Below are 23182 nucleotides of genomic sequence, written 5' to 3' on the forward strand. Positions count from 1 at the left end.
CAGATGTTTCTTTTCCTCTCAGAAACCCTCTTTTAATAATCCATAATTCTTTCCCTATGAATAGCCAGTGGTTTGTTGCTAATGCTGGTATCAATATAAAGTGTATTGAAGTTAAGTCAGAAGGGAGCATGAAATTCCTATATTTTCTATTTGTTTGAACACTATATGTCGCATTAAAATATAGTTTTTCTATTCTTATGACATAAAAAATAAGATTACATATGTGTATGTTTTGTATGCCACATCAGCTAATAAGAAAAGTTCTGAAGTGATTAAAATTTACTGTAACACTCTACCCACTTCACTGTTATATTTTGAAAGCTATTGACAACACAGAATTTCATTATCTGCACTACTGTATTATCACTATAAAATAAAACTTAAACTGAAGAGAAAATGTGTAAAGTTATCATTTGAATTGTTTAAAGAAATTTCAATGAAATGTTTATACATTTATATCCTTATGCAATGGAGTCAGCATACCTAAATTCATTTTTTTCCATTTTTATTTGGTTTTGATCGGCATACCGTCCCACTTCTTCATAGGTATTGTGATTAGCCCACGCTGGTTTTCCATTGGCGTGAAGTTTTGCAAGGTCGTTTCGGAGCCTTTCATTTTCATACTCCAGTTTGTTAATAGATGTATACCTTGAATGTTCCCTGTTAGTGCAGTCCGCGCTCTAGAGAATAAAATAAACCATCACTGAGAACGCCGTCCCTCGTAAGTGACGCATATTTTCTGTGCATTTGGACCCTGTGTTGGAGAGGCCCTTCCATTTGAGTCGAGCGATGTGGCTCTGTCCTGTGTGCCTCCCGCATGCCGTGGCCCCCCCCACCTCCCTCAACACAGAGAGGCAGTGACAGCTGGGGCTGAGCGCACCACGACCCGTTTCCAGCACAGAGAAAGGCTCACTTATCACCGCGCCTCTGCATCTAGAACAAGTTGGTTAGATTGAAGAGGTTTTGGGTCTATAGGGTATGCCTTCTAGTGTTGATTAATAATGGAACCAGAATTAACACAGATTTCAATTGGAAATACATTTTTTTTTCTGATTAAAATAATACATGTCGTTATAGAAAATCCTATATTGATTCCCCGCTGTTGGGTGATACAACAGATTATATCAAAAGCCATACTGGCTGGGGTCCGATTCTGGCCCACTCGAAACCAGTGACCTAACAGTTGGGACTGTGCCAGGACCTCACAGTGTTGAGCAATGTAGCTTCATGATCAAGTTTTACTAAGTGGTATGGACCCCCCAATTTTAATGTGTCTTCAGAAGAGAATAAAAAACATGTTTAAATAACAATGAGAGGTTTAAAGAAAGAAAAAAATTATTTCTGATGCTGTTTGAATTAAATGCTGTAAGAAGTGTCCTAAGGAGAGTCTAAACTGCTCTTCTCACAAAGTTTTAAAAAAACATTGTATGTTCTCATATGAACATGCTTTAAATGACTCTACATAGCCCTTTTTAGTCCTATGATTCGAATATCTGTGAGTTGGCGTAGTTGCTGGTTAAACAATAGTTCTCTACCGTCAGAAGGGAAATATTTCAGCACACAGTGTACCGTGCATGAAATATCTTTTGAAGCTCCAAGTTCCCGTGGTTAAAAGCCTGTAGGACTAGAGATGATTATGCCTTAGAACTTTCATTCTGAAGTTTCTAAATTTAAGGCTTTCCATGCTATTTCACGGCACTACATCTTAGGTATTAAAACTCAATGCATGTTAGGTATCAAAAATGTTTACCGATTTGTTTTATTTTTTGTTTCAAAGGATAAGCCTTTCGACTACATTCTCTGTTTACTGCCTTATATGTTATAGAAATTTATAAATCTTTAGAAAGGTCTCATTGTTGAATGAAAGGACACACTCCAGGAAGGCAAACTTCCTGAAAACAGTAAGAAAGGGTTATGTGCTTATGTCTACTGCCTACGGCGCCTTTTGGAAAGGAAGGGCCATTGAAGGTGCTTCTCTGTTTGCTGAGCCCTTGCCTGTAGTATGTCTCAACAGCTGCTCATTTGAAGATACACCAGTGCAGCTAACGGAGGAGTCCGCGTCTGCTTTAAGAGAGAAAGGATTGTTTGTTCTAAAATTGGAGCAGATTTGCGATAAATATAAAGGAGGCAGAGTCTTATAAAATTTTGCCCTTCATAAGGAAAATATTCATGTGAGCATATCTGGTTGGAAAAGGTCATGGAAAGGATTCAGAATTTTACTTCTAAAAAGATATCTACTATTGAAAATGTATAATTCTTGATGGTCTGCTGCTCAATTATAATTTTATTCAAGCATTTTCTTATAAAATTAGATTTTATCTAAGACTCTTTTTGGCCCAATGTTAAAGTAATTAAGAATAATACTAATGATTTATTAAAAAGCTCACAATTTCTAAATGTACCATAATTAAGTAAGTGTTGTGAGCATGACCTGGAAGAATTACACAGTCAATGCATTTCCATGATTTATATTTAAAAGCATATTCCATTTTCCTTCACAACAATGTTTCTCGAGCTCTCTCATTTCATGTTTTTCTTAAATACTTCTCTGGCAATTTCAGGAATATATTTTCTGCTAGATGGCTATCATGTGAAGACACACATTCATTAAATTCTACCTCTATATTTCTGATGGGTTATTTTATAGGCCCCTTATCTCAATTTCTTTTTTTCTTCTTCAAAACTTTAGGGTTCCATAGTTTTAATCCATTTCTTTATTCCTTTTGAAAAAAATATGTTTTTACTGATTTTAGAGAGAGGAAGGGAAAGGGAGAGAGATAGAAACATCAATGATGAGAGTCATCGATCGGCTGCCTGCTGCACGCCCCCGGCTGGGGGGCCAAATGTGCCCTGACAGGGACTCAAACTGATCTCCTGGTTCCAGGGGTTGATGCTCAGCCACTGAACCATGACAGCTGGGTCATTTCTTTATTCTTGAAATGGCAAAACCTCTGGTGCCTATTTACCTGGACACACTAGCGTTAGGCCAGTTGAATTAATGAAGTGCATGAATAATAGTATTTTGAATGTGCACTTATTCTTTTAAATTCATGTTTGTTCAACAATAATAGGCTAACAAAGTATTTCTACAGAGCTGGCTTAAATCATGTTTTGTGGTTAGTATGCTGATTTTCAGTATGTAAATTGCTGTTTTAGATACTTGTGAGGGTACTAATTTTTATGCTATTACTTTATTTAGCAAACTTTATGGATAACAAAAGGCAAATTAGTCTTAAAAAGGACCATAAATTCTGAGTTCTGATTAAGTCTGATTTTATGACACTTTCTTTAAATGAAAGAAAATTTAATAACTATAAATACAGGTCTACTACGTAAACAAGGAATCACAAAAGTTACCATGACAGAGTTGACTCTTCCTTAGCTACCCAGGAGCAGACTAAAGCTCACCCCTCACTTTTCTCCATGCAGTTAAGTTTTTGCACAAATTCGAAAACTCTCTCTGAGACCTGAGGAACCCTTACACACCGGGTGGTCAGTGCCATCAGTACGCCTGCAGAGGAGAAGCGGAGCTGCCGCAGCCCCCAGCATGCCCTGGACAGGGCCCCGTGCAGGGCTGCTGCTCCTGCCACTGGTGAGTGCCTTTTAAAGTCATCTTTCCCTAAGTATAAATTAGCAGGGAGCTTCACAGTTAGTCAAGCAGAAAAGTTCTCAAAGCTCTAGCTGTTTAGAAATAACTTACCTTAATATCAGTAACTTCACTTGTCTAGAAAGGAAAAAAATAATTGTTATTTTAATATTATCCAAATAGCACATATTTTAGAAGATCTAAAAATAATGATGTAAATATTTTGTTTCTTCTTGTCTGACGTAAAATTTCAGCACCAGTGATTTAATTCTGTATTTATCTGTCCATTCCAATTATTTCAAAAGGAATTAACTAATTATCTAAACATGTAATAAATTTAACACATAACAAATAGGAGTTTTCTTCATGAAATCTTTAAACTGAGTGCTAAATAAATGACATCATAGATTGTAAACTCTTAAAGAGCAACGAATTATACTAAACTCTTTTCTATTTAATAGACATGAGATTTTTCTCTTTAGGGAGTAGCGTGGCTATTTTAATTATCAGTCAATTTTAAGTCTTCAAATACAAAATATAGAAAGCAGTTATAAAGTCAACTTCCTAAGAGTGCTAAAGAAAGTCAAAGAAAGGAGAAATAAATGGGCCTAGAGTAGCTGGAGATAAATTCATGGAGGAGATAAAATTTAATCTAGGTTTAGAAATCAAAAGACAATACTTTTAAATACTAATAAAAATAAATAATCTCCTTACATGTCAAACTTAAAGAAAGAGAGTGAGAGACCTAAACTATACAAGCTTAGGAATAAGAAAGGAACATAAACCACAGAATGTAGAAGAGATGAAAAGAACTGTAGGATCTTACTACCTTTGATAAGAAGGAAGCAAATTGGAATGGGTAAAGATTTCCTAGAAAAATACAAATTAGCAACAACAAAAAGAAACTAAGGAGAAGGGAAATTTGAGTACATCAAGTACTGTAAAAGAGAATGGAAAGGTAATTGAGTATTTACTTCATTGAAACTTCAGTATCCAGATGATTTCACAGCTAAATTCTTTCTAACCTTAAAGAACTGATATTTCCAATATTATTTAAACTCTTTGAGCCCACTCATATAAAGATGGAAAGCTCCCAATTTATATTATAAAGTCAGCATAAGGTTAAAACAAGTAGGCAAAAGAGAACTGTATACAAATATCATTTATATATACAGATCTTAATTTTGAAATAAAATACTATCACATAGAATCCAGTAATATATAAAAATTATTCAAGTATGGCTGTTGTCGGTTGAAATTTGCCACCCCGTCCCCATGAAGATATGTTGAAGTCCTAACCCTAGTACTTCAGAATGTGACCTTATTGGAAATAGGATCTTTACAGAGGTAACCAAGTGAAAACGATGTCATTAGGGTAAGCCCTAATCCAATATGACAGGTGTTCTATAAAAAAGGGAAATTTGGATACAGAGACAGACATGCAAAGAGGGAAGATACAAAGAAATGGAAAGAAGACAGCCATGTGAAAACAGAGACACAGGGAGAATGCCATGTGAAGACAGAGGGTTGGAGTGACGCATCTGTGAGACAGGACTGCCCGAGATTGCTGGCAAATCACTGGAAGCCACAGCGAGGCGAGGAAGACCCCTCCCCCACAGGTCTCAGAGGGCACATGGCCCTGTTGACACCTTGGGCGTCTAGCTTCCAGAACTGTGCAATACGGTTGAAGCCACCCAGTTTGTGGGACTTTGTTACAGCAGCTCTAGCACTGAATACAATGACCAACAAGGTTTATTCCAGGAATTCAAAGGTGGATCAATATTAGGAAATATCTGCCAGCCACAGTCTATTACATATCAATGAATTAACGAACAAAAACCACACGATGTCATATATACTGAAAAGGCATTTAATAAAAACCAGTAGCAAATCTTTAATAAAGACCATAAATCAAGAACAAATATTATCCTAAACAGTAAAACACTAAAACAATCTCATCTAAAATCAGGAATTAGACAAATTTGTCAGTACTCACTATTATTTAATATTCTCTTGGAGAATATAATTTTTTTAAAAATATATCTTTATTGATCTCAGAGAGAGGAAAGGAGAGGGAGAGAGAGAGACAGAAACATCAATGATGAGAGAGTCATTGATTGAGCCCGCAACCGGGCATGTGCCCTGACCGGGAATCGAACCCTGATCACCTGGATCCCAGGTCGACGCTCAACCACTGAGCCATGCCCGGCCGGGCGAGAATATAATTTTTTAATACTCTCTTGCAATATGACAAACATAACTGATATGAACAATAAAAGAGATAAAATTTTTTGTTGATATAATTGTATGTATCTCAATAAAACTTAAGAATCTCAAGTAAAATACCTGCTAGAACTAACAGATAATTTGGCTTTTTCTCCCTATATTAGCAATAAGTTCTTACACATGGAAAAAGAAAAATGTTCCACTTACAACAGTGACAAGAATGATAAAATACTTGGGAATAAATTTAAAATAAAGGCACAGAACCTGTACAAAGAAAATTGTAGCATCTTAATGAAGAACATAAAATAAGAAATGAAGAAATGGAAAGCCATGTCATATTCTTGGATGGGAAAATATACTATCGTAAAAATACCAGTTCTTTCAAAATTAATATATAAACTTAATTCCAAACGGAATCCAACGGGAAATTACCAGGAGAAACTAGATAAATTGAGCTTCACATTGATATAAAAATTTAAATTGGGTTCCTGTTTTTTGTCACATGCAAAATTACAATTCAAATGGATTAAAGACTTAGACGAAAAATGTAGATATCTTAGAAGAAACACTAAGAATTATATATGCTGTCTGGGCATTGGGAGAACCTTGCTATTCAAGCAAGGAAATTCAGAAGTTAGAAACCAAAAGATACACATGTTTGACATATAAAAGTTTCAAACTTTTTGTATGGATTTACAAAAAGGATTTGTAAATAAAACTACAAACAATAAACTTAGAAAAGTGCTGTTATAAATTGACTAGAAAAAGACAGCCCAACAGAAGAATGAGTAAAGAATATAACTAATTCACAGCACATGGCCAGATAAATATAAAAAATATGCACACTGTAGTCAGGGAAATGCAAATTAAAGTTCTATTGAGAAGTCACTTTACACCTATCAGACTGACAAAAATTTAAAAGAGCTATAACATATACTGCTGGTAACGATGAAAGATTAAGGTAAAAAATGATTTGACAACAAATGTTTTAAAATTAAAATATACAAATCCTTTTACTCAGCAATTCCAGTTTTAGGGAGTTATTCCAAGATATATACATAAGGATTTTTTTACATTGCTAATTTGTGCAAAAACACAGAAATAGAGTTGAATTAATTATGAGTGAATTCATTCTGAAAAATAGTTGAGTAAATTTTGATACATTCCCATCATGAGATATTATTAAGCCATTACACAGAATGACATAGAGCTAAACCAGCTGACTTGCAAGGATTTGCAAAGGATATTATTGAGTGAACAAAAACAAGACACAGAAAAGTGTGTATAATGTAATCCACTTTTTAAAAAAAGTTAAACTTAAAAACCCTAAATAGGTATATATGACTATATACATATATGTGTATATGACATATATGTGTGTGTATGTATATATATGTATATATATTCACACACAAATATGAATTCAAATATATGAAAAAGTATAAAATGATTCAAACTGAATAGTTAACATGTGTTACCTGGTAGATGGGGTATGAGGTGGCATAGAGAAATGGAAGGAAGGACAACGGGAGAAGCAAGAAAAAAGGCTGCACTAAAACTGTGAGTATGTAAGTTATGATTCACTTTATTAAAAATAATATAGATTTTACATAAGTATGTATTTTTCCTAAGAAGTTAGGAAAAATCAAACGATGTTTTTCTACTGATTTGTAGAGGTTTAGGACATGTTGTAAAAAGGCAGTTTAAAATAATGTATACTATACATTTATTTCTGTGAAAGAACACTTGACTCATCCCCTGTATATGTGTGCACGAGCAAAGAAAACGTATAGAACGCTACTTTGGATCTCTTAGGAGTCCAAACTAGGACTGGGGATAGAAGTAGGGATAATTAGCTTCTTCTTTACACATCTTTGTTTTTCTCTTGAAAAAACAAATAAATGAACAAAGCTAAATGCCTACAGAAGCCAGAGTGAAGCAGGCTCGGTGGGGCTGTGAAGATGCAGAATACACACCTAAAGACCTTTAAAAATAACACAAACCATTTTGTGAAAGAAAAAAAACACTCAAGGGGGCAGGATGCAATTTAACTTTCTGTGTGTCCAGTGTTTAGAAATTAAAGTCCTGGGTGTCAAGAAGATTTTATGCAACAGACAGGGAAACCACATATATTTTACTTTTTATCCATCTGTAGTACTCCAATCACAGGACCCTAACCAGGCCCCAAAAGAGGGCAGAATGCTTCCAGCCTGCTTCTACTCTTTGACGCTAGAATATGGACTATTATGAGAACAAGTACATACTGCTACAGAGATATAGTACCATGGTGGAAGGAGGGACCGTGGGGAATGCCTCACCCAACGCCCTCATTTCACAGCTGAGAAACTGAGGCCAGGGTAAGCAAGCACCATACTCATCTCTTATTCTCTCCATTCCCTGAACAGTGGAAAAAATATTTTATTTCATAATTTTCATTCAGAGCAAATAAGTGGTAAGCAAGTAACAATGATATTTCATTAGTTCAATAAATAAGCGTTATCCTATTTACATATAAAAACCAGCCCTCAACTGTTATATTAAAACAGTTGAAATGAAAGACACAGAGGCTGTTTAAGTTGCCTTGGGTAAACCTGTAGAGCCACTGGTTAAAACCACTAGGTCAACTCACTGGTTAAAACTACAAGGTTAATTCACTTGTTAAAACCACAAGGTCAACTCGCTGGTTAAAACTATGAGGTTAACTCACTAGTTAAAATCACAAGGTTGAATTTTTATTCAACCAACATTCCCTGAAAACTCAGTACACCGCTGACGCGGTGAGGTGCTGGAGATACAAACATTAATGAGACATGGTCCCCGCTCACCATCCAGTGGGGAGTGAGAAGCTGCAAACAAGTCGGACGGAAATGCAAACCGAGTGTGGATGGCACAGTTCATTCTGACTGGAGTGTCGAGCGGGGGCTTCACTGGGGGCGGCTGACGTGTGGATCAGGCCACGCAGGTGTGGGGCTGCGGAGGCAACGGCAAGAGCGAAAGCGAGGGGGTGGCATGTCTGAGGAGATGATCAGAATGGCGCCCCCTCCAAGAAAAGAACGAGGGAGAAGCCAGAAGTTTAAATGTTTTAGCCTGAAGACAAAAGTTTAACCCGTGTGCAAGGATATTTGATATTTGTCACCCTGCAGGAAGTGCTCAGTAAATAATGTCTGAGTAAATCCTGACCAACTAAGGCATCTCTGTTCAATTTACTGAATGATTTCAGCACATTACCATGTACCGTCCAGGGTCTAAGTCTCCCATCATTCCTTTTAGATGTGTGTTTTCAGATCTGACAGCTTTATATCTCATATCTGACACCTGAAAGGAGATTAGTAGGTAAAAGTGAATGTAAAATTCATAATAAAAGCTCATGATTCTATTACAATTCATTTTACTTTGTTAATATAAATATTTTCTAAGTGGAGTGAAGGGAATACTTCTTCGGCACCATGAGCATAAATCAGGTATTCTCATTCAGTTCTCCTATTTTAGGTAGGCTCCACTTTGCCCTGCTTTTCCGATCAGTGCTAAGCTAAAAATAGATAACTTACAATAGTGATTCATTTACATTTTTCTTTCCAATTCCCAAGTTCCTTCTCTCACTTCTATTTTCTATTGTATGCAAATTATCACCAGAAACATTACAATTTAAAAAACATGTTTGAATAATACTGTCCATTAAATGTCTTCAGTACCTGATTAATTTCTACAATATGCAAATATAACTTTCATGTTAAATTTTGTTCTGATATTTCTGCCAAATTTCCTTTTTTTTTTTTGGTGACTACTTCATTTTGTCTCCTAATTTATGCCCCCCACCAGATTTCCTCTACTTGATAGTACTTAGAACACAATATCTGAACTTTTATTTATCTAGGGCTCATTTCTATATAAAACACTTCCCTTAAAAGCACTTACTTTTGTAAATTACAAAATATATTCTCCTTGACAAAACCTGAAAGTATGTCAGAATATAATGGTGACAAAAAATTCATAATTCAACCACCCAGGTCACTGTTAACATGTAAAATGCCCTTTCCTATACAGGTACAACCAATGCCACTGTCCCATCTACGCCATTTTCCTGTGTATTGAACAAATTAGTCAGTTTAAGGCTTCTAATTGAGCAGAGGCTGAATCTTTTCTTGTTTTTATAACACACAGATTTAAATAGCCACGTTATTTCTGAAGTGGCCCTCAAATGCCTTGAAAGTTATTGAGTGGTTCTCTCAAATCCTCTAGACTTGGGGTAAAAAAAAAGCAGATAAATCCTATGCTTTGATGATGAATAAGGGAGTAAGGGAATTTCAAAATAAACAGGAAGGAAGGAAGGGATGGAGGAAGGGAGAGAGGACTTAGAAGTTACTTGCAGTATTTTAACAGTAGAATCTAATTGCTGTTTCCCCCCATGAACCATGGTGTGCATTGAGTGAATGTTTAGTAAATATGAATTAAGTTTCATTTTTTCAACATTCATTTTTTTAAAAATCCTAAAATAAATATATAAAATGGGGGTGAGAAGTATCCAGGAAAAACTGGAATGGAGGCTTTTTAGGAAGATAAAAAATGTTAATGGAAGGAAACTGTAGAAAACAAATTCAGGAAGGAATCTTTGACTAGAGCATACTGTAGGAGGTGATCAAACTGTGGGTCATAAGAAAACTTTAGGATGAGGTCTCATGAAATTATCTTGTGCTGTCACTTATTTCCCTGGCTCTTCTTTTGATGACACTTTGTGTTATCTCTCAAAGGTTTTATGTGACTCCACGAAGCATTTATATGATGCTAGTCTGAGAGACAACAGAGAAATGCGATGCTTTTATCAGTCAATAATGAGGGCTGCTATCTGCACTGAGCAAGAGTGACGGGGCAGGTGCTGTCCTGCCCGCTTCCATACCTGTTGTTTCGCTAACATTTTTTCTTTTATTTCTAACTCCATTTTTAGCTGCCTCTCCAGAAGGGCAGCTTTCCTCATGATAGTTGCTATAGTGATCTCCTTCTGATGAAGCTCCTCTGTGAGGTCAGAGATTTCATTCCTCATTCTTTCCTGCTCACAGCCATGGTGCTCTTCCTCCTGACAGAGGTGGCTTCTTATCTGCGGCAGATGGAGTCCAGAAAAGATTAACACGGCTTTTTATTTAGAAAGCAGCTTACAGCCTTTATTGGCCGCGTTCAGTCTTCTTATTCTACCTGAAAACTTAGGCCCCATCTACCCTCCTTTTCTGATCACTGCTAAATTATAAACAGATACATCGGCGATTCGTTTACTTTTTTCCTTCCAATTCCAAATGTTCATTTCTGACTTCTGTTTTCTATTGTACATAAATCATCACCTACTACTGACACGACTTTGACAGGAAGGTGAAAAAAGTATTATCAAACATTTCCCTCCGGCCTTACAAAAAACAGCACATGGTTAATGTACACAGTTTTGTGAGTCTGGACCTACGCTTGTGCTACCGTCACCACAAGCAAGGTAATGATCATATCCATTACCTCCACAAGTTTCCTGTGGCCCTGTTGCTTCATTTGTGTGTGTGTGTGTGTGTGTGTGGTAAGAACACAATATGAGATCTACCCTCTTAAATGCTTACGTGCACAGCACCTTCCTGCTAACGGCAGGCACTGGCTGAGCGGTGGATTCTGGGATTTCCTCGTCCTGTATAACCTAACCCCGTTCCCACTGCACAGCCACTCCAGAGCACTGTGGAAGAGGAGCACCGAGCCCACCACCCACAGCAAGCATTTTTTAGGGGGAAAAATTGGCTTAGAGGAGGTAAGCGACTTGCCCAAAGTCATAAAGCTACTAACTGGACTAGAACCTAGGATTCTTGGCTTTAAATCCAGTGCTTTCTTTTCTTTTCTCTAAACACTAAATTATGCTGCACTTTCAATGACTAAACACTATGTTTTTCAGAATCATGTTATAATAATAAATTTCAAACTTAATATGTCCATGAAAAAATATCACCTCTCCACAGTCTGTGGAGTCTCATATTCTTTTTTTTATTTTTTAAAAAATATATCTTTATTGACTTCAGAGAGAGGAAGGGGGAGAGAGAGAGTTGAAACATCAATGATGAGAGTCATTGATCGGCTGCCTCCTGCACGCCCCCGGCTGGGGATCGAGCCCGCAACCCGGGCAGGTGCCCTGACTGGGAATCGAACCGCAATCTCCTGGATCCCAGGTCGATGCTCAGCCGCCGAGCCACACCGGCCAGGCGAGTCTCATATTCTTAACGTCAGCTCCGGACACCTTGGAGCCCTCCCCGCCCTCGTCCTCCCACACCCAGGCAGGCAGCACGCTGGCTCCTGTTTCGGTCCCTCGGAGCTCGCTGCTGCTCTCCATGCCTGCTACCACTGCCTTCGTCCAGCCTCTCACCGTCTTTCTAAAAACCACTCCCTGGCTCTGATTCTTGAGGTTTGGAGATAAAGTACACAGTCACTGATCTCAAAAAAATCACAGTCCACTGGGGGAAAGAGAAAAATTCAGTTACAACGCCGTGTAGCGATTGATGTCAGCGACAGGGAGTGGAGGCGGAGCAGAGGGGAGGGGTAGTCCCCCCAGCTGGGGATGCCAGGGGGGGGCTCCCGGGGGGCGTCGGGCCGAATACTGAAGGGTAAACCGAGGCGGGATGGAGTCAGAGATGCAGCAGGGCTCCCCGGCAAGGAGTGCAGCCCCGGCGCCGGGCGGACGCACACTCAGTGAACCGAAAGGGCTTTGGAGTGGCTGAGAAATAAGGCTGGCGGGTTTCAGGAGGCCGTCCTCAAGGAGAGGTATACGAATTTACCCCGGGGCACTTACTTTTCAAGGAGGCTTTTTTTCATTTAATTAGTAAACATTTCAGATATATTTCTAAAAGAACAAGGGCATCCTCTCTCTCTTTTAAACTTGGCCAGAAAGCCATTGTAATGTCTTAAAAATATTAACATACCCAGGAAGTATTCAAATTAAAAACTGTATCGGAAGTGCAGTGAATGTTTTTTAAGTTTATTTGAATTGAGGTCTAAATATAGGCCATGCATTGTGGCTAGGTGGTACCTTTTTAAAGCCACTCCTCTGGTACGTGTTCGTGTGTGTTCTAAGTACTCTACATACATCATCTCACTTAATCCCCACCAATCTCTCCACTCTGCAGATTAGAAAATTAAGTTCTCATAACCACTCACAGCCACATCCCGGTGACGGGCAGGTGACTCAGGACCTGACGCGGCGCTGGGTAACCTCCGCGAGCAGAGCCCCGCGGGCGGTTCACACCTCGGGAGGAGCTGGGGGCCCGGTGTGGAAACAGGCCCGCCGGCAGGCAAGCCTGAGCCATCCTCCGGGTGATGCCACCACACCCTCACCTGATTCTAGTCGCTAACCCTCGGAGAGCGTCAGAGTGGGACATGACTTAGAAATCAGGGTCTAACCCCGCCACTGAACAGAAACCACCACCAGAGACTCGCAGGCAGGGAGCAGGCTGAGTCTAGGCAATCCCGCTCCCAAGAGCGAGAGAGGAGGCGAGGCAAGCGAAGGACAAGCCCCTCACCCCAGGACGACGTTAACCGTCTCCTTGCATCTCCAACCTTCTCTCTCCGCATCTTTCCTTATAGTTTTTTTCACTGGGTTGTTCTGTAGTTGGTCCCAGTTTGAACTTTGCTGTTTGCCTCCTTTGGGTGTAGTTTACATGTTTTCTTAAAATGGAACTTTTAAAATGTTAGAAAATGAATATGCTGCTGTGAAACTGGAGTAAACTATTTTTGCTATTTTCACAACATTTAGTTATTAAAATAACATGCTGTACTGCAAAACTCCCTTCTAGATGAGATTAACTTGTTTAGCTGTAAATAACTTTTGGCTTTATTAAAAATGTCAATTTTATCACAGATAAATGACTAAAACTAGTTCTATGTTAACAAGTGAAGATACATAATATATGGCTCTTGTTGGCTTATTGCAAGTGAATGAAAATGTTCTCCACAAACACTTCCTGGAAGCTACAGCTATTTATACACAGCTCGTTTGTTACCTTTCCTGCACAGCAATGTGTTATCTACAGGTCTCTTAGAGCCTGTAAAGAGACCTGTGCCTTGTATTCTCTCCTTCCATATCAAAATTGTGCAATATCAGGATATTACTCAAAGTTTATTACTCTTTCTAAATCTACGAGGTTAAGAACAGTGTAACTGCACTTTAGATGGCTTTAATCAACATTTTATCATAACGCATTCACTAGGGACACCAGAAAGAACAGTGTTTTAAAGTTATAGTTTTATATATCAGTAAAATCGGTTTTATGGGATTATGTGAAAAATATAAGGAAAATGTCATTACTTCACAACATCTTTTCTACACTTCATAGTTGCCTGACAGTCAACTCTTTGGGAGACCAGATTTCTCTTTCATATCACCGTACTTCCTACAGAAATGAGCAGAATAGCTCATAGTCCTACTTGATGCTCAATAAATGTTTGTTGAATTTATATAAATAATAACTTAAGTTATGACCCCATACAATTATGGGAGAACTTAATATTAATTAATTAATTCTCTAAAGAGTTATTTTCACTTATTGAGTGTCAGGCACTGTGCTGGGCACTAGATGGTGATTCAAAGCCACACCCAGGTTTTCCCTACTTTTAGCAATTGTTTAGATTATACAGCACTGAATATTCTTTGTGACAGACAAACCTAAAGGACAGAGAAGTGGGTAGTAGCCAGGATAAACTCATAGAAAGAAAGCCACCACTGGGTTTTCCTAGAGGGAGAGGAGAATGTACTTTTTGTAGAAATCGAGAGCCACAGTGCCCAGGTCTTATTCATTGTTGTATTTCTAGCTCCTGGAAGAGCACTTGGCACATGTTAGGTGTAACCCATAACAGCAGCAGTCAGTGTTTACTAGGTGCTTCCTCCGAGCTGGGCAGGCCCTGTTCTAAGCACTTCACATACAGTATTTTATGGATTTTAACCTAAGGAGGAGTATTGAACTCTGGAGCCAGATCGCCTGGATTCAAATCTGGCCTCTGCCAGGTTAGTTGTGTAATATAGGGAAAAACTACCTAACTTCTCTGTGCCTCCGTTTCCTCAAGTATTAAAAGAGAATAATATTAGTACCTACCTTATAAGACGGTTGTGAGGAATGAATGAATTAGGATTTGTTAAGCGTTCAGAACAGCTCCTGGCACACGGTAAGTGCTACGGAGCAGCTATTATTACTCATTTGACGCTCATCGCAACCTTAGGGGGTGTAGGTCCTGATGACCCCATCCCCATCCTAGAGAGGGGACCCTAAGCAACTTGCGTACCCAACTGCCCCAGCTTCTGCACCTAACAAGTGGGCGAGCACCCGTCCGCGGCCTCGTACTTCTTGCTGTCAGCTCCCTGTCCTGGAGCCACAGGCCCCCCGCGCTTCACAGGCAGTCCCCCGTGGCAGAGCGAGGTCCTAGGGCTTGTGGTTTTTATAGCATCACACAGAGCAGTGTCAGTTTTAGCAGCTTGGAGAAAATATAGAAGGAAAAAGGAAGGAGTGAGAAGGAAGATTTTTTTGCCCCTTTGTATTGAAAGACTCCAGATCTGCCTGGAAGAATGGAGCTCGTTGCTTTTCGTACCTTAGGCGATTCTTTTTCCTGAGTCGACTGATCTGGGGTCAGTGAAAACATCTCTTTCCTTTTCCTTTCTGGTTCTTTAATAGGAGGTGAATAGGATGATCCAAGTCTATAAAGTCAAATGAGTAAAATTTAAGCTTAATTGATAAAGCGTTAGGATTACATTGTTAATTCAGACCATTGCAGGTTGCAGAGATAGGTTATTAGTTTGTTGGAAGCATTTCTAGGTACAGAAATTGCAAGTTATAACATATTCAGATCCAATAAGTATTTACATACTTAACTGAGTGCAAATGGTTTTAGCGAAAAAATAAACAGCTAGCAATTAATATGGAATTTCAGTCATGCATTAAAAATTGGCAGAATACTGGGTTTGCACGTGGAGGTAAGATTTTTGGTGAGAAGAAAAGCCTGTCTCCTGTAATAAAATAGCTTGAGAACCCATTTGGAAAAGGAAATACACCTGAGTTGCTTCTACATCCTGGAAAGAAAGTATGTCAGAAGGAGTCCAAGGGGAGAAACCACTCCATAAAAGTGTTGCAAAATGATTGAATCTGACAGTCTTCCCAGAGAGAGCTCAACTACATCTACTCTTTGGCTGTGCAATTTATCAAGTGGAATTTCAACCACATACGGAGACTACAGAGGAAAAGCGAGAGCTAGTATTAAAAGTCAATTTCTACAGGAAGCTTGGAGGAGTGTAAGCAGGTAATGTTTACATCAGGGAAGTTGGTAAAATAAAATCATTAAAACAGAAAAAGTAAAGATAATTAGGCAAGGAGAACAGCATGCGCTCTATTGCCTGCCTAATCTGGAAGGTCCAGAGTTTTGAGGAACGTGTCCTCTTATAAGTATGTACAATTTAGATTTCCAAAGAAGTTTGGAAAAGGTTCCACAAGTCAAAATCATAAACAAAACAAAATCTGAGTAATGACAGAAAAATAACCAATGAAGAGATTAAAAATAAAGGGATCTTTTAAAGGTGTAAATTGATAGTGATATCCTTGAGGTACGTGTGTCTAGTCTGAGTTGTGTGTTTTTTTATGAAATATATATGTTAAGTGTAGAAAACAGAGTATATAAGAATATATACTGTTATAATGTCCTCCAAGAAAAAACACTGTCAGCATTTTTGTGTGTATATATATATATTTTTTTACTATGCATGTGTATAAATCCATACACATTTCCTATACTATTAGAATGCACTGCACACATTATTTTCAGTCTTCTTTTATTTTTTACTCAGGAAAATATTGTGAGCATTTTACCCAGTATTCTTTTAAAACATTATTTCAAGATCAATCTTAAAATGTTCTTATTTGCTATGATTTAGAAGAGGTGAAAATCGACTTTCCTTTTGTTCAATTCTTCCTAATAAGCAGTTTCAGGGAGTGGAGTGCTAAACTGAATGGGAAAAAATCTCATGACTACCTTGTAAATTTAAGTGAGCGAATAGGACAGATATCAAACCTCAATGTGGGCAAGTCCGTAGAAGAGAAAAATAGTCGTGCTAATGTAAATAGTCATATAAATATATAAGGGAACTATCATTTGTCACGTAGGAAAGGAGTGTGGGAATTACTGTTTTGTTTTTGTTTTTTAAATATATCTTTATTGACTTCAGAGAGAGGAAGGGAGAAGGAGAGAGAGAGAAACAGCAATGATGAGAGAGTCATCGATCAACTGCCTCCTGCACGCCCCCTGCTGGGGATCGAACCCGCAACCCGGGCATGTGCCCTGACCGGGAATCAAACCAGGATCTCCTGGATCCTAGGTCAATACTCAACTGCTGAGCCACGCCGGCCGGGCTGTGGGAATTACTTTTGACTCTCAGAACATATCAGCCTAAGGTCCTTCTACAACTAACATAAGAAAAAGCTAACAAAATCTTAGCATTGTTGAGAAAAGTTCTGATAATAAAAACATTACAATACTACTTCTAAAAAACTATTGTGTGTCTGCACTCAGTAGTCTGAGCTGCTTCATTTTAATACAACTAAAAAGAAGACACAGGGGAAACTTTCAATGGGAAAGATGAAGGCTGAGAAGACTATGCCCAAAGTCTAAAATAAAATGGAAGCTGTCAAAAGTTAAATATTTGGTCATCAAATCTCAGAAAACTAGAGCTGAGTAATACTATCCAAATGAGAAAGATGTAGTTTGGAGACCAAAATAAATACCAACTTAAATAGAGGATGGCAATGACGCATAACAAAAGAGTTGATTGGCCAAATATGTGAATAACCATAAGACTTGAGATTAAATTGTGTCCTGAAGGAAAGTTGGCAATGTCTGGAATTCAGCACTGGCCTTGTGAGATAGCTCCATAGGAAGTACCTACAACACTCTACAAAACCACAAGATGTGGTTGAACGGTTTGCTCTTCTAGGAAATTTATGTTTTTAGGCATATACGTTCTTTGTGTGAAGACATTTCTCACCAGCTCACTACACTGGAACAGTGCCTTGCACATAATGTATTTCCAATAGATTTATTAACAATTGGTGATGATGACATATAGCTTATATACAGAGCACTCAGTAATGCTGACTGTCCGACAGGCGTTCTACCTTCCTTGGTGAGACATACAATAGGTCATTTTTAGGAATCTTAATTTGCCATTTGTTGTAAAGGGCAGACCTCAAGCTAGCAAGTACCACAACTTTGAAGACATAATTATTACCTTTAAGACAATGTAAGCACCTTTCAATAAAATATCCCTCACCATTTGGCTATTCAGTTTTTAAAATCCTATCATTGGTCTGGCATTGGCCTTCAGATTTGAGAAGGATTCAAGTTCCAATGAGAACTGGAACGTCAGTGAGTGGTTGGAACAATCACACCATCTAGTCACAGGCATAAACATTTAATAATCCTCAGCAGTCCATTTCCTTTGTGGTTATGGAATATGCAATATCTATCTGATTTTAAAAAAGGGGAAAAAATATGTTCTAACAAAACCCTGAATGGAACTGACAAGGCGGTGAGTGTGGAGGTCAAATTAAATACAACATTTATAGGTGGAAAGGTTAACAGGTTTACAGGGAAAAATTAAAAGCATTTAAAAATATGGAATAAATCTTATCTATATCCATACTTAATTAAATGTAAGAAAATTTCTGAATCAGTATCACACATAAGTATCCATAAATCAGAACATGATACAATTTTCTAGGTAAGTAAAGATATTAATTTTGAAGATAAAATAATCATTAATTTTATTTTTAATATCTAATAATTAACAGCATGTTAATACAAAGCAAAGAGACTTTTAATTCTAGTTTCAAATATAAAATTCTTAAAAAGTCAAACATTATATTTTGAGCAGTTTCTCTCAGGCTGCTGAATATAAAGAATATACCTTTTTTTATTTTCTTGAGCATTTTGGCACTCCCCTACTTTTAATAATTCTCTGTGCAGCTGCAGTCGTTCCATTTCTATGATTCTCAATAGATCGTCACGTGACTGTAACTCACTTTTCACCTCTGAGAGTCCTGCTTCCATGGCCTGAATAAAAATATCAAAGATTTTTCAGTGCTCATATTTGGATGTCATGATGCATAATAATACATTTAAAAAATTTTAACATCTATGAACCAGCCTAATTTCAAATGAATGGATAGTCCTTTGCTGTCTCTGTCTCAGAGAATTTCATTCCTTTATTCATTTATTCAACAAATATTTACTGAGCTCTTCTTGTATACTCAGCACTGAGGATACAGACAGAATCTGTCCTCCGGGAGCTGACAGTCTAGTGATAATGACAACCAATCAATCACAGAAGTATGGTTACATCGTATGTAACTGTGAAAGAGGGGAACATAAAAGTATGAATAAAATATCAATGCATAAAGTTTGGATTAATGCAAATAATTCCCCATTTAAACCTGATAATGGCCAAGACAAATCTAATTTTAAAGCTGGCCAACAAAGTAATTATAAGTCCTAGTTCCACTGCTGTCCAACAGTAGCTCTACCTTAGCTGGTAACTAGAAACACCAGCAATCCTGGGTCCAGGGTTTTATTTTGTTAGCAGGAGAGACTTGGGCAAGTTTAAAAGCTGTTAGGAGAGAAGGGGTAATGGTAACAGTGTCAGGTTCCTGAGAGGGTGGGCGGGATGCGTCCCAGAGCACAAGTGGAGGTATTGCCCAAAGCACGAGGGAGTCCCTTCTCCTTTGCAATAGGAAAGGAGGAAGGAAGAGGGAAGCTAGACAAGCTCATGCACTTGGATACGGGGAGGTAAGACGACTACCGGATGGCTTCTCTTTTCCTTGTGAAGAAAACAGGCAACGTCAGGTGTTGACAGTGGAGGTGGGGGCTTGGGAATGATGTTTGAGAGTGAGAAAGGCTTGAAATGGCCTGCGATGGGAACGGGAGAGTTAGCTGATTGGAGCAGCACAGCAGGACTCCTGGCAATGCTGAGTTCTCACGTGAGGTTTGTGGCCACGGCCTTCTGAGTGAATTTCCCCAGCGCGAATTGGCTGTGCCCTGGGTGAGAGGAATGGCAGAGTCCTTCCACATCATCAGGTCTCTTCCACTCAATTGTACAGGGAAGCTAATATTTAAGTGTGCCTGATCCTGTTCATCAACTCCATTGCCATTTTTATAGATAAGGAAGTTGAGGGCCAAACTTGGTCCAAAGTTACACAGCTCACAAGTGGCAGACTTTGGGATAGAAATCCAGATCTTTTTCCTACTAGTCCAGCTAGAGCATTCGAGACGCAAAGATAATTTGTTTCACGCAAAGTGAAAGAGACCTGTAGGTTATTGGTAAAGACAGAGTGGGGTGTTCTGAGGGCAGGAGGTTCCTCTGCTAATAAAGGCTGTAGAAAACACTACAGACATTTTTAAAAAGTCAGTTGTGCCTTGCCAGTGTGGCTCAGTGGTTGAGTGTTGACCTATGAACCAAGGAGTCAGTTTGATTCTGGGTCAGGGCACATGCTCAGGTTTCTGCTTGGTCCCCAGTCTGGGGCGTGTAGGAGGCAGCCAATCAATGACTCATCACTGATGTTCCTATCTTTCTATCTCCCTCTCCCTTCTTCTCTCTGAATCAATAAAAACATATTTAAAAAATAAATAAAAATGAAAAAGTCAATTGTTCAATAATTCTTAAAATATAATTCACAAACTATAAAATTCATCCATTTTAAAGTATACAAGTCAGTGGATTTTAGTATATTCACAGATTTGTGCAAGTATCACTACTATCTAATTCCAGGACGTTTTTATCACTCCCAAAATAAATCTAATGCCCATTAGTATTCTCTCCCCATTTTCCCTCCCCACAGCCCCTGGCAGCCACTAAGGTATGTTCTGTCTCTATGGAAATGCCTATTCTGGATATTTCATACAAATTAAATCATACACTATGTGGTCTTTTGTGACTGGCTTCTTTCACTTAGCATAAAGTTTTCAAGGTTTATCCATGTTGCAGCATGCATCAGTACTTCATTCCTTTTTATTGATAAATAATATTGAATTGTACAGATATACTACATTTTATTTATTTATCAGCACTTGATAAACATTTGGGTGTTTCTTTTTAGCTATTATGAATAATGCTGCTTTGAAAAGTCATGTACAAGCCTATATATGTGGATATATGTTTTCTTATTCATTAGCTCTCACCCAAAAATTCACAAAGCCTAGAAATATAATGATGTAGACAGCATAGGACAACATATGGGTTCCCAGATAAACTTTTTTACCAAAGCCTTAAAATATACATTATTTTCCAGGAGACCTGGAGACCTGGGTTCACTGAAGGACCTAGTTGCAGTATCTTAGTCCCAGAAGTTCCTGGCTGACTTTGAAATCAGTGTAAGAGTATATTCAGCCCTGGCTGGTGTGGCTCAGTTGGTTGGAGTGCACTGAAGGGTCACATGTTCGATTCCAGGTCAGGGCACATACTCAGGCTGCGGGTTCCATCCTGTTGAGGTGAACACGGGAGGCAACTGATTGATGTTTCTCTCTCTCTCTCTACCTCTCCCTTCTCTCTCTAAAATTAATTTTTAAAAAAAGAGTATATTCAAAGAGGTGATTTAATAGACTTGTTTAGAGAAAGATTTGTTTGGATAAAGTGCCTGCTTCAAACAGTGGGACTTTTTAGATAAAGTTTAAATTTTAATATAAACAAAATAAATGTGAAACAATAAATTAGCAAGTAGTAACACCGATTAATCTGATGTGAATACCATCCAGTTGAAGAAGACAACTGTCTCAGCCCCTTGCTTTGCAAATTTGCCATCAGGGAGAATCTAACATGAAGCTCCATGTAGAAAAGTGGGCCTGCCTTCCCTTGGGAAAGTGGGGCACAAGAGGCTCTAACCCAGGCCAGAGAAATACAGTGTCACCATGGGCTACAAGTAACTGAAATTCTGTAAAATGTAATAATAATGGAATCTATTTGTTTACTGTTAATGAAAATAATACCTGTGAGAGTAACACTTGGACATATCATTAAGGGGGGAAAAAAGCTTATTTGTGATGTAGCTATACAGGTAGGAAAATTTATGTTAAAATTGAAACTCTTCATAATACGAATCAATAGTAATGACTTGATATATTTTTCTTATATGAATAAATATGAAACCGTTTTAATTTTACTGGACAGCAGTATGTAAATTGACTATAAAAAAGGTTTTCTTGATATTGATAAAGTGAGAGTTTTTTGTTGTTGTTTTTTTAAAATATATCTTTATTGATTTCAGAGAGAGGAAAGGAGAGGGAGAGAGAGAGATAGAAACATCAATGATGAGAGAGTCATTGATCGGCTGCAGCCTGCAACCCGGGCATGTGCCCTGACCGGGAATCGAACCCCAGTCGCCTGGATCCTAGGTCGACGCTTAACCGCTGAGCCACGCCCGGCCGGGCGAGAGTTGTTTTTTGACTTATGCAATATCCCTTTGTATTCAATGTTAATAATATTGAGTTGACCTAAGAATTAGTGAATTTATTTATCTTAGATGAAGTTTTAAAACTGGCATGCTTTTGCATAAAAGTAAAATCAATTATTTTCCATGTGGATGCACATTTTCAGGAAAGTGATCCTTTCGTGTTTGTTTCAGCTATTGGGACACTTTTAAGTTTGTTTGGAACAACGGGGGCATGTAAATCTACTTTTTAAACTAAGTTTTATGAAATCTAAGTATAGATGAGACATTTCTGATGGATACTTAGCATCTAAGTTGAGATATGTTGTGAGTATAAAATACACACCAGATTTTGAAGACTCAGTATGAAAAGAGATATGAAATATCTCAATAATTTTTACATTACATGTTGAAATGATAATACTTTAGATATATGTTGTGTTGAATAAATATATTACTATTATATATTAATCTCACCCATTTCTTATTTCTTTTAATGTGTCTATTAGAAAAATTTAAATTATATTTGTGGCTTGCATTATATATCTACTGGACAGTGTTGCTCTAGTATTTAATGACACATTGACAAGCAAACAAAAAAGGGTCAAGGTATTTGGGCATAGATATTTGAAAAAATTCAGAACAATTTGTTTGACATTAATCTCCAATGGGAAATATTGCACATTTTATAAATGTGAATGTAGTGCAGCATAGTGATGAAATATATGCAATGAAATTTATTAATGTAAATTTATAATTTACATTATACTGACATATTTTAAAGTTGTGGAAGGACAGGTGAGAAGATGTGATTCAAGTGAAAATTCAGATGCACACGTCACTAAAGTGTGTTGTAAACTAAAGAGAATTTTATATACAATAAGTGACAGTAATTCAAATTGAAATGGTT

General features: G+C 37.9%; 1 protein-coding gene and 1 long non-coding RNA gene across 2 annotated transcripts in view; one reads left to right on the forward strand and one right to left on the reverse strand.

Moving 5' to 3' along the window:
• The window catches only part of LOC107532444 (uncharacterized), a 219773-nt gene that overhangs the window by 96830 nt on the left and 99761 nt on the right, over positions 1-23182 (forward strand). The gene's annotated exons all lie outside the window — the stretch shown is intronic.
• Positions 1-23182, reverse strand: part of DEUP1 (deuterosome assembly protein 1) — a 76509-nt gene that overhangs the window by 13197 nt on the left and 40130 nt on the right. The window contains exons 8-13 of the mRNA XM_087822121.1: positions 18762-18907; positions 15401-15506; positions 10707-10904; positions 9041-9127; positions 3701-3724; positions 484-680 (exon numbers count right to left, since the gene is read on the reverse strand). Coding sequence (XP_087678247.1) covers positions 484-680; positions 3701-3724; positions 9041-9127; positions 10707-10904; positions 15401-15506; positions 18762-18907 — 758 coding nt within the window. The remainder of the gene's footprint in view (positions 1-483; positions 681-3700; positions 3725-9040; positions 9128-10706; positions 10905-15400; positions 15507-18761; positions 18908-23182) is intronic.

The sequence above is a fragment of the Miniopterus natalensis genome, chromosome 11 (genome assembly GCF_054644295.1).
Source record: "Miniopterus natalensis isolate mMinNat1 chromosome 11, mMinNat1.hap1, whole genome shotgun sequence".
Lineage (NCBI taxonomy): Eukaryota > Metazoa > Chordata > Mammalia > Chiroptera > Miniopteridae > Miniopterus > Miniopterus natalensis.